This window comes from Bubalus bubalis, chromosome 6 (assembly GCF_019923935.1).
Source record: "Bubalus bubalis isolate 160015118507 breed Murrah chromosome 6, NDDB_SH_1, whole genome shotgun sequence".
NCBI lineage: Eukaryota > Metazoa > Chordata > Mammalia > Artiodactyla > Bovidae > Bubalus > Bubalus bubalis.
In genome coordinates this window covers 67,371,436-67,384,539 of record NC_059162.1, presented here as the reverse complement: position 1 = coordinate 67,384,539, position 13,104 = coordinate 67,371,436, and the positions used below count along the sequence as shown (strand labels likewise).

Genomic DNA, 13,104 nt, shown 5'->3' with positions numbered 1-13,104 from the left:
ATGTTAACCTTAGTAACTTGGGTATGGTGTCATCTGCTGGGTTTACTCATTGTCAGTTTACTATTTTTTCCTTTTGTCATTAAATACCTAGGGGTGCTTTATGCAAATAATCTATTTCTCATCTCCCCCCCCCTTATATTCCATTCATTCATGCATCTTGCCTGCAGTAATTACTGCATTATTCTAATGGCGATTTTCTACTCCCTCATTTTTTTCTGGAGTATTAGTTGGAATTACACTGCAAGGAAATGCTTTTTCTTCTCCCTCATTTATTTATTTAATCAGTAATTTATTGAAATCGTCATGGACTCATAGATATTTATTCTATTTTACTTTATGGGACTTACAATTCAATATTGCCATTATTTATTTTGATACACAAAACCAAGTCACTTTTTAAAATACCTATGCCTGGGACCCTCTCCAAATCAATTAAACAAGACTCTGTGGAGGTGGAGCACAGGCAGTGGTATTTCTTTAAAGCTCCTCCTGTGCACTAAACATTAGTTCTTTTATCCTACCCACCTGGCTTCTCTATAAAGAAAAAGAAAATTCCTTCTTCGCATTATTCTGCAGGATTTTGTTCCCACACTGGCCCTTGGGGGGCTGATAACAGGCTGCAGCCACTTAGGGAACAAACTGGCTCTGTAATTACCATACCCCTCCCACCCCCGCACCTTCACTCCCTGAACATCCCCTGGCCCCCACCAGCAACTTGGATGCCAGAATCCTCCCTTCTACAACAGTAGCCTCCTGATGTGGAAATTCTGCTGATTCTTATTGTTGTAGTCATTTGGATCAGGTGGAGGGGGAAAAAACCTATAGCAGCTTATAGAAAGTCAGGCTTGAGAAAAAAACTCAAGGAATTATAACCTTAAATTTTCTGAAGGAAGGGCTTTCTGAATGGCACAGTGGATGACAGCTAATAGCATGCTGACAATCTACAGGAAGATTGTTCCTGCAGTTGCTTCAGCTCTGCCTTCTGTAATCAATCCCATCAAGCACTTTTCTGCCATTTGGACAAAGTTTTAAAGGGTGGAGACAACCCCCACTTATTTGGACACCTTTGAAACCATAATGACCAAAGATGTAAATCTCCCTTGAGGAGATCAGCAGGGAGCCAGATGTGTTTTCATTCAAGCAGATGGTCTTCCTGAATAAGGAAATTGAACCTACAGCGTCCTTTAGCTGGTTTCCAATTTCCCTCTATTCCTAGGTGCCAAATCAATCTCATGATATTTTTAGAAACCTGATTGTTTCTTTAGTCATACTGATGCCAATAATATGCTCAAAACTTAGCTGAATCAGATTTAAAACCTGATGCATGCTGGAGTAAAAACTCAACACCAAGTCTACTATGGTGACATGAATTTAGCATGGTTCCCCAAATTATGCCATATGAATCTAGGAAAGATATGTCTCGCAACTTTTTATTTCTTTTTTATTTTCTTCATACTGGTCAGTTCCAACTTGAATTTTTCCTACCATACACTTTCTGTGTTGAAAACAACTTCTAGTAAAATTTGAAGGGGATTCTAATTTCTAGGGCAATAAATAAGTGAAAGTGTTAGTCACTGAGTCAGGTCCAGCTCTTTGCAACTTACGGACTGTAGCCTGCCAAAGTTCTTCTGTTCATGAAATTTTCCAGACAAGAATACTGGAGTGGGTAGCCATTCCCTTCTCCAGGGGATCTTCCTGACCCAGGGATCAAACCTAGGTCTCCTGCATTGCAGGCAGCTTCTTTACTGTCTGAGCCACCAGGGAAATAAATAAGTGAACTCTATAATAACTAGATAGGACGGGATCTGATGTCTTAATATAAAACACAGAATTACTTCCGAGACAAGCATAATAGAGATGCAAAGTATTAACTCAGCATAGCATCCAACCCAGGATGAGGAATGTTTAAATGGTGCATGACAAAAATAAATCTCTTTTCCTGGAAGAACTTTAACCTCAGAGGAGAGGAAGCTCAAAGGTTTACTGCTGTCAGAGCCACAAACTCAACACCCCTCTTGATAAAAGACTTCGATCCCTGACCTCAGTAAAGTTGCTACTCTAAAAGCCATTTGTCTATTGATCTCCTCTGAAGAAAGCGAATAGGTGTCTAGCAGGATGAGCATCTCTGGGAAACCAAGTGACTGTACTTAGAGTAGAGCCGAGTGCTGGGAAGGGGGCCCTAGGGCATCAGGTGCCGTAAGGTGGTTTGCAGGAAGCTGGGATGCCTTTTAAGAGAAGCCATAAGAGGGACAAGAAAAACTTAGTTTCTGCAGCAAGGCTGCTTGGTGAGTGTAAGTCAAAGTAGGAAGCGTAATCTACTGGGATGTCTTGACTGCTCTTGTCATTTAGACTTCAACACAGAAGAGATGGAGTGGACTGGCCTAGAATCGAAACTGATCAGAGACCAGAGCTCTTAGAGAGTGAGATATTTTAATAATCCAACATCAGGGCGCCAACCACCCCTCATGTTAATCCTGTTCACATTATCTTTAAGAAAGAGCCAGTATTTCTCCCTTGAGGCAGATATAGAGATAGAGATATGGAGCACCTGCTAGGAATAAGACAAAGGCCTATTCTCGTGAATAGACAAGAAGCAAGTAAACAACAATAGCAATTTCAGAAACCAATTAATGCCATAAGGAAAATAAATCCAGGGACTTCTCTGGTGGTTCAGGGAAGACTTCATGCTCCCAGTACACAAGGCCTGGGTTCGATCCCTGTTCAGGGAACTAAATCCCACATACTGCAACTAAGAGTTAGTGTGCAACTAAAGAGAAGGCAATGGCACCCCACTCCAGTCCTCTTGCCTGGAAAATCCCATGGATAGAGGAGCCTGGTAGGCTGCAGTCCATGGGGTCGCTAAGAGTTGGGCACAACTGAATGACTTCACTTTCACTTTTCACTTTCATGCATTGGAGAAGGAAATGGCAACCCACTCCAGTATTCTTGCCTGGAGAATCCCAGGGACAGAGGAGCCTAGTGGGCTGCCGTCTATGGGGTCTCACAGAGTCGGACACGACTGAAGTAACTTAGCAGCAGCAGCAAAGATCCCGCTAAGACCCAGCACAGCCAATAATAAATATTTTTTAAAAAACCGTTGCAACGAAAAGAATAAAATACTTAGGGACTATATCTACCTAAAGAAACTAAAGACCTATATATAGAAAACTATAAAACACTGGTGAAAGAAATCAAAGAGGACACTAACAGATGGAGAAATATACCATGTTCATGGATTGGAAGAATCAATATAGTGAAAATGAGTATACTACCCAAAGCAATCCATAGATTCAATACAATCCCTATCAAGCTACCAATGGTATTTTTCACAAAGCTAGAACAAATAATTTCACAATTTGTATGGAAATACAAAAAACCTCGAATAGCCAAAGCAATCTTAAGAAAGAAGAATGGAACTGGAGGAATCAACCTGCCTGACTTCAGGCTCTACTACAACGCCACAATGATCAAGACAGTATGGTACTGGCACGAAGACAGAAATATAGATCAATAGAACAAAATAGAAAGCCCAGAGATAAATCCACGCACATATGGACACCTTATCTTTGACAAAGGAGGCAAGAATATACAATGGAGAAAAGACAATCTCTTTAACAAGTGGTTCTGGGAAAATTGGTCAACCACTTGTAAAAGAATGAAACTAGAACGCTTCCTAACACCATACATAAAAATAAACTCCAAATGGATTAAAGATCTAAACATAAGACCAGAAACTATAAAACTCCTAGAGGAGAACATAGGCAAAACACTCTCTGACATAAATCACAGCAGGATCCTCTATGACACACTTCCCAGAATATTGGAAATAAAAGCAAAAATAAACAAATGGGACCGAATTAAAATTAAAAGCTTCTGCACAACAAAGGAAACTCTAAGCTAGGTGAAAAGACAGCCTTCAGAATGGGAGAAAATAATAGCAAACGAAGCAACTGACAAACAACTAATCTCAAAAATATACAAGCAACTCCTGCAGCTCAATTCCAGAAAAATAAACAACGCAATCAAAAAATGGGCCAAAGAACTAAATAGACATTTCTCCATAGAAGACATACAGATGGCTAACAAACACATGAAAATATGCTCAACGTCAATCATTATCAAAGAAATGCAAATCAAAACCACAATGAGGTACCATTTCACACCAGTCAGAATGGCTGTGATCCAAAAGTCTACAAGCAATAAATGCTGGAGAGAGTGTGGAGAAAAGGGAATCCTCCTACACTGTTGGTGGGAATGCAAACTAGTACAGCCACTATGGAGAACAGTGTGGAGAGTCCTTAAAAAACTGGAAATAGAACTGCCATACAACCCAGCAATCCCACTGCTGGGCATACACACCAAGGAAACCAGAATTGAAAGAGACACATGTACCCCAATGTTCATCGCAGCACTGTTTATAATAGCCAGCACATGGAAGCAACCTAGATGTCCATCAGCAGATGAATGGATAAGAAAGCTGTGGTACATATACACAATGGAGTATTACTCAGCCATTAAAAAGAATACATTTGAATCAGTTCTAATGAGGTGGATGAAACTGGAGCTGATTATGCAGTGAAGTAAGCCAGAAAGAAAAACACCAATACAGTGTACTAACGCATATATATGAAATTTAGAAAAATGGTAACGATAACCCTGTATGCGAGACAGCGAAAGAGACACAGATGTATAGAACAGTCTTTTGGACTCTGTGGGAGAGGGAGAGGGTGGGATGATTTGGGAGAATGGCATTGAAACATGTATAATATCATATGTGAAACGAATCGCCAGTCCAGGTTCAATGCATGATACAGAAAGCTTGGGGCTGGTGAACTGGGATGACCCAGAGGGATGATATGGGGAGGGAGGTGGGAGGGGTTTCAGGATGGGAAACACGTGTACACCCGTGGTGGATTCATGTTGATCTATGGCAAAACCAATACAATATTGTAAAGTAATTAGCCTCCAATTAAAATAAATAAATTTATTTTTAAAAAAGAAAAAAAGAATCTTTTGATTAGGTAATATAACCTTTTAAAAAAATAAAATAAATAAAAAAAAAAAACAAAAATAAAATAAATCCAAGTGAGATGGAGAGATGGGGGCAGGCATTGGTTAAGGGTTCTCTGAGGATGATACATCTGTGTCAATCCCCAGCAGTGAGAAGGAGTTAAATGAGGGGGTGTACCAGCCAAGTGATTACCCTCAACAGCCATGACCTCAGGGAAGGGACCAGCTTGGCAGAGTTGACCACCAGAGAGGCCAGTAAGGTAGGAGCATAGCAGACAAGGCTGAGTAAATTAGGAGAGGCTCTGGAGTGAATCTAGCTTACACCCTGTAGGCCATGCTTTTAGTATAGCTGGAAGCCTCTGGAGGGTTTGGAGAGGGGTGGGGGTGGGGAAGCAGAATAATCTGTTTTTGTTTTATAAATATTATCATAACTGTTTGTGCTAAACAGACTGTATGGGGCAAGAGTGGAAATCAGAACTATAGTTGGGTTTTAAGACTATGTAGTTTCTAAATCCCAAAAGCCTGAATGTCCTAGTGCACATGTTTAATCTCACTGATCACGATGGTCACTGACTTTATTTCACAACCTCAGAACCTCTCCGTGTGTATATTGCTTAAACATCAGAAAAGCCATTTGTTGAAATTCATTTAACTTGAAAGTGTAGTTTGTGCTTATCAGCTTATTAAAGATAACATCTTACCTAAATCAGTGAAGGGATTTTTGTTTTTGTTTTAATCAGTTATTTCACTTTCCTCCTACAGGGATCCCAACCACCTTTCAGTACCTTATCACTATTATGAACCTTTTGGACCTGATGAATGTACAATGTACCTGTCTCATGAGCGAGGACGGAAGGGCAGTCATCACCGCTTTATCACAGAGAAACGAGTCTTTAAGAACTGGGCACGAACATTCAATATTCACTTTTTTCAACCAGACTGGAAACCAGAATCTCTTGCCAATAGTCATTCTGAGAATAAACCTGTGTTCTGAAGAATGTGTGTGGCCAGACGGAAATCCTAAGAACCCCACTGTATCAAACATTGGGCCACTGAACTTCCTGAAACCCCAGACATGAAAGAGGAACAAAACTGGCTGCAGGAATAGCTTCCTCCTCAAGAGGTACCATGTATAGATGCCTCTGAGGCATGACTACAAACTAGTGCAGTTGGTCTATAAGGGAAGATTCCAGAATTAATACATCCCAGTGAGTGTTGTCCCTTTCTAAAGGGGTTACCTTAGGAGGCAAATGCACATTTCAGTGATGCTGCCGTGGCAGAAAGTGTGTAGGATCTTTTTAAGTATTGCCTTCGAAACTGAGACATAAACAACTCAACATTAGATGTATCCCTTTGTAGAAATACCACCTCTAAAGTCATTTTTCTATAAAATTGTATCCTAACCTGAACTATAACCTTTGTTATCTGTTGGACTCTGTATGTGTGATTTATAAAGAGTAGCCTTGAAAATATGGACATGATTTCTGAAGAGTACATCTTCACTTTCATAAGCAAATGCCCAATATTTATTTATTGAGAGTTTTTTAGTGTGCGCTAGGCCAGTATTTTTATAGATTATGATTATGTAGTAATTTATCCCTCCTAATTATTTAATCCTGAATGATAATTGGAAAAGGCCCAGAACTGGGAGACAAACTGCCGTGTTCACAGTGCTCATTGTTAGCAAGCAACAGTATATGGCTTGGAAACGTCGCATTGCATTTTTTGAACCCTCAGGCTTCAAGAACAACTATGATATTTTCCAACATGCAGAAATGCTCCAAATGACAATATTGAAAACCAAAAACTGCGTTGTTCAAACAAAAACCAGACCAACAACAGAAACTGAAAGACAGTTGGCTTGGGTAATAATTAATGCAGGTCGCTTCATTTAAGCCCTAGTTTCCTCTTCTGCAAAGTGATGTCACTGTCCTCTGGTACAGTGACATCACTTAAGTTTCATGCCAGATCTGAAATTCTCTCAATGAGCATCTCGTTGATCTACATAAGGACTTTATACTTGGAATGATGAGGCTCCCGCAGTCGCAGGAGCCTTATTTTAGGGGGCCTTTTATATCTCACTAGGGGCTTCCCTGTTGGCTCAGACAGTAAAGAATCTGCCTTCAATGCAGGAGACTCTGGTTCAATCCCTGAGTTGGGAAGATCCCCTGGAGAAGGGAATGGCAACCCACTCCAGTATTCTTCCTGAAGAATTCCATGGACAGAGGAGCCTGGTGGGCTACAGTTCACGTGGTCACAAAGAGTCAGACATGACTGAGCGACTAACACTTTCACTTTATATCTCCCTACTACCTAGCTCCCCCTTGTGGTGAAAAAATACCTCCTCCCTGGACCCCATAGGCAAAAATCCATCCCCTGATTCTCTGGTGCTTTTCGCACCAAAAGAGTGAGAAAGAATGTATGTGTATTGCAGCAGTGGGGGGGAGGTGGGGACTTTCATACTATGCCCTGTGAAAGAGTGAGGCAGGAGGGAGAACTTTCATGCTGTTCTCTGACTACAAGAACAAGGAACTACACCTCTGTGAATCTGTGAGAAGAGAACCCAAGATTTTTCCATCACATGACTCATTTATCCTATGAACTGTTCACTCTCTGCAAATCTTATATTCACTGCCATTCCCTGGTCTTCAGGAGTATAAAGGACTTATTTTATTCAAAGCCAAAATCAGCTAGTATGGAAGATTTCAATTATGCAAGTAATATTGTTCAAAAATAGCCTTTTAGAAAATATATCAATGTTTTCTTTATTCATGGCTTAGGAGAAATTAATTTCTCTAATGCCAAATTTGAAGGCACCAGCAAATATTATGTATGGAGACTGACGTTGTTTTACAAAACATGACCTGGTTTGTGATTAAAGAAGGTTTCTCACATTACCATCTTTTCCTTTTCCTTATGAAGTACTAAAATTCCATTCTCTTGAACTAGTACTATTAATTATATGGAGTACTGTTATTGACATGCAAACACAGTCCAGATACTCATATAGCAAAAACAATATTGGTATTATTGTGGTGTGACTTGAGCTGTAAAAAGTCAATACAATTGAAATGTCTGTCCAAGACATATTGGAATGTGTTCTTTAAATTTTCTCAATTTTTTAAGGAGACAAAACGAATTTTATTCCAGCACAATCTCTTCTACAGCACGGACTCTGAACAAACAATACTTTATGAACTTACTAAAAATCACAAGAACATAGGCCACATTTACTATCACTTGAAGAGATTGTATTGCTCAGATGTAAATAACTTCTTTAACAAGTCTTATTTTTATGAAAATTCAGAAAGGCATACTCGGGACATGCAAAAATGTAGCTATATTACTGAATCCAATAATAATCTCAAATGTCTGTTATCTTTAGGTTTTAGGGGTTTTGTTTTTGTTTTTTTTTTTTCAAGAATATATGATAGCTCCACCTTTTTTGAAACTTTCCCCTCTCAAATACTCAAAAGAGTATAAATCAAAGAAATTCTGAAATTCCTGGCTTTGTTGGGAAAGATTTTAAATCTACATGTGGCTAGGATATGTATGTGAATTTATATTTTTTTAAAATATGGTGTAAATATGTAAGAAATCATTATTGGTCAGTGGTTTTATTATAGCATTTAAAGAAAATACCTAGAATTCTGATAAGTTGTGCTATTGGGCCTGGTTATGAGCAACTGAACTATCTTGCCAAATCATTCCATGTCATGACTATCATTTTTAACACAGTGCAACGCCATTAAAATCAGCTCTGATATAAAAAAACTACAAACCACATTTACAGACCTCAGTGATTTCAATATCCGATTATATTTGAAGCCTGAGTCCTACTCATTATGTTATATACCTTTCCCCTCTCTCCCCAGCTTTGTCGTCAGCTTCCTCCTAGCTTTTAAGACCAAAGCAACTCAAAGCCACGGCTGGCCCATCCGTGGAATCTGTTATTTCAACACAAGAACATTTGAATAGAGGCCATTACAATAGATAGCCTTTATGGGCAAGGATACAGGAATGCACAAACAAAATCAATCACTTCAAATGGCCCATAAAAAGAGGAATCTTGCATTTAATATTCTACAGTAAATATTCACCCAAGAAAACATACATTAAAAGAACATTAGGAGGTAAATATTCAGTGTGCTGCGTGGGGCCTTCGCTGTGTGATTTCCATTATGGTTAATGGGTGTTTGGTAACTAAGTCCCTGTGCTTCACTAACCCTGGGATGTGCTCCTAAGGGCCAGACATAAAACCAGAGCCATGCAGGAACTTCTAGTATCCTAAGATCACAGACTTGAAGCTTCTCTCCAAAAAATAAGTGAAAGCAAAACACAGAGTCCTGTACTTAAAAGAGAAATTTCTATGAGGTTCCTTGGAATCCTTAGGTTACTATTGGATATGTGTATCGGATTCCAAACAAGACCACTCAAGACAGATTACCTTTGTTTTCTAGGTTCTCTCTGTTACTGATTTATTTGAATTACATGAAAAGTGGAAGGCTATAACCTCATTTTGAAATAAAACTCACCTCAAAATTAAAATTATTGATTTAGATGGTAAGGGTATTTAGAAGGAAGGAAAATGTTGAAATTCTATTAGGAATGAGAGTGGTTATTTAAACACATATGTACCTATCCTTGGAAGGAAAGTTATGTCCAACCTAGATAGCATATTCAAAAGCAGAGACATTACTTTGCCAACAAAGGTCCGGCTAGTCAAAGCTATGGTTTTTCCTGTGGTCATGTATGGATGTGAGAGTTGGACTGTGAAGAAGGCTGAGCGCCGAAGAATTGATGCTTTTGAACTGTGGTGTTGGAGAAGACTCTTGAGAGTCCCTTGGACTGCAAGGAGATCCAACCAGTCCATTCTGAAGGAGATCAGCCCTGGGATTTCTTTGGAAGGAATGATGCTAAAGCTGAAACTCCAGTACTTTGGCCACCTCATGCGAAGAGTTGACTCATTGGAAAAGACTCTGATGCTGGGAGGGATTGGGGGCAGGAGGAGAAGGGGACAACAGAGGATGAGATGGCTGGATGGCATCACTGACTCGATGGACGTGAGTCTGAGTGAACTCTGGGAGTTGGTGATGGACAGGGAGGCCTGGCGTGCTGCGATTCATGGGGCCACAAAGAGTCGGACACGACTGAGTGACTGAACTGAACTGAACCTATTTAATAAGCCCAAATATCTGCACTTAAGTAGGAGTGACCTCATTTCAGAAATATACCCTGGATTCCACTGGCATGATGATTCAAGTTGTTAAACAGACCTACTCAGAGAAGGACCTGTGTTCCCACTCTCCGTGTTAGGAGGTGATGTTAAAACTTACGTTTTTCATTCCTCACCCAATTGTGTCTTGCTTGCATCCTCACTGCTTCTCTCTTAAACCTCAGTCTGTCTTTGCTGTCATTCTCTCCTGATGTCTTCTTTTGTCTGCAGTGTGCTCTTAAACCAGCAGTCTTTGGGGGCTTATTAAGGTCTTCCTTATACATTTTTCAACTAGAGACCTAACTGAGGAACAGATTTGGGGTGAGTCCTGCCAGGGTAATGGCTATAGTAGGTGGGAGAGCTACAGGAACAGGTAGTTCAGAAGTACCGTCCTGGTTTCCCCAGGGTCAAGGGAGGAGAAAAGGGGAGGAATTTCAAAATTTGGACATTTTGTACTAAAATCCATACAGCCCCAGGAAAGCCAGAACAGTGGGCTATCCTATCAAAAGGCCACCTCAATGAGAACTACAATACCAAGGTCTTTGGGGTAAAAGTGAACCAATGGCCAAGGTTGTTGCACTTGCCAGAAGATACGTTGGAATGGAAAAGATGAGAGAGTGTCTACACAGCTTAAAAATGAATAGGAGTGTCTGAGTGAACTCCAGGAGTTGGTGATGGACAGGGAGGCCTGGTGTGCTGCGATTCATGGGGTCGCAAAGAGTCGGACACGACTGAGCGACTGAACTGAACTGAACTGAACTGAACCCTTTTATTCCAGCTCCCTTATCCCCACCTATTCAGGGTATTGAGCCACCATAGAAATGGAAAAAAAAAAAAAATAGGCAGCAATCTTATTTGTTTCTACTCAGTGACCTAATATTATATGCTACCTTGGATTGTCCTTTGTCTTTTTATGTGTGTGTCCTGTTAGTCTAATTAGACTGTAAGCTCTTTGAGAGCAGGGACTGCTTTCTTATTTGTCTCTGTAGCCCCATGCCTAGCACAGTGCCTTGCACACAATAGGCGCTCAATAAAGGTCTGTTGTTGATGATGACATCTTAACGTTGGCCCATTGGATTGGTAATTGGTATATATCCTTCCATGTAAGAAGTATAAGAGATAGAATAGGTGGTAAAATAGCTAAATTTTAAGTGGGTTTTTATAGGGTCAGTCCTTAAACCTATAACATTTTTCATCAACAGAGTTGACCTAGATTCAGTAGAATAATATTGCTGAATTCATTAGGTTCGCTATGCTGGCTGTTCTGAACTCACAAAATGAAGTTCAGCAAGCTTTGTTTTCTCACTGTTAGTGAGCTGCTCTTAGCACAAATTAAATTTAATATTGACAAATGCTATACCACACGCAAAAAAGGGAAAAACATTTTGGGCTCTGACTTTTGTGATTCAACTACAAAAAGGAGGCTAAATGAGATGAGTATAGCCTGCCTTAAACTTGACAGCTTAATTAAGCTGCTGAGAATCCAACTGATGATTACCGAAGGTCTATAAAAATTAACCATATATTTATCTTAAGAATAAAATATCCCCCCCAACCTTTTGTTTCCATGAAACACATCTAAAATGGTTTCATCTCTATCAGAATATGAGAGAAAAGAACTCTTGAGAAAAGGTGTGCTCAGGTGGAGTATCCCAGGCTCCTGAGTCACCCCACCTGGCCAGCACCTGGCATCAGAAGACCACCTGGTTGCAGAGGGCAAAATGGCATAATGTCAACAAAGGTGAGTAGCTGCTGGTTGGGACCTCTTCAGGAACCATAACCATTGCCTTTTTGAACATGTGAACACTCTGGAGTTCCCCTCCTACATTGTCTGCTCTTCCACCTAATTATTTAATTGTGTGATCTCAATTTCAATTTTTAAACATAGAAAAAGGGCTGGAAGACACTATGTGAAACTGTGAAATGTGCTTATCTCTGAGTGGATAGGATTATAGACTTACCCATATTTTCAGAAATAATATAACTTCAAAATGTAATTTAATAAAATATTAAGAGAGATGTTATATCAGGATTTCAAACTGAATTCCAACAGGGATGTTAGTAAAAAGCTAGTACATGCCATGGCTAGCTACATATACAAGAAGGTCATTGCTCACTACATAAATCATCTCAAGGATTAGCATCTTTAGCTCTTTGCCATGTGACTAGTTCTTTCATTTCAAAACCAAATACAGGCAGTCCATGACACTGAGTCAAATCTTTATAATTGCATTTCATCTACTATCTAACAAGTTCTTTGCACAATGTCATTTTTCTTATATTTATTATTTCACAATAATCCAATGATCCCATTGTGAAAATAAGTAAGCTGAGACGAGGACAGTTTGTGCATCCAGTCCCCAGAGTGATGAAGATGAGAGCAGACACACAGCTTGCCATGGACTGGGCACTTTTCTAAACGCTTTACATTTATAAGTGCATTTCATCCTCACGATGACCAAAATAAACAGATAAATTTCTTTTAGAGCTCCCCTTTTACAGATGTGAAAACTGAGACATAGAGACTTCAGTAACTTTGCCAGGCTCATGAAGCTGGTAAGAGGGAAAGTCAGGTAGACACCACAGGGTCTGTCTGGAATCTCTTTCTTTGGTCATCCTATACTTCCTGGCAGAAACTTAACCATGTAGGTAGCAATTTCTATGAGAATATTTGTCATGTACTATTATATCATATTCATAGTGTACAAAATATTTGAGATATACCAAATAATAAGTGACAAATCTATAAATTATGAAGCAAACATAAGGAAAATATTGCCATGACCCTTGAAGCTACCTGAGTGTTCCTTCTATCATCTTGGATTTTTGATTTTCCATTCTCTTGGTTTCTAAATAGTAGTATTATTAATACACATAGA

At 39.6% G+C, this 13,104-nt stretch overlaps 1 protein-coding gene across 1 annotated transcript in view; it reads left to right on the top strand.

Moving 5' to 3' along the window:
- The window catches only part of ST6GALNAC5 (ST6 N-acetylgalactosaminide alpha-2,6-sialyltransferase 5), a 214,474-nt gene extending 208,470 nt beyond the window's left edge, over positions 1-6,004 (top strand). The window contains exon 5 of the mRNA XM_006068415.4: positions 5,773-6,004. Within this exon, the coding sequence (XP_006068477.1) occupies positions 5,773-6,004 (232 nt within the window). The remainder of the gene's footprint in view (positions 1-5,772) is intronic.
- The last annotated feature ends 7,100 nt before the right edge of the window (positions 6,005-13,104 follow it).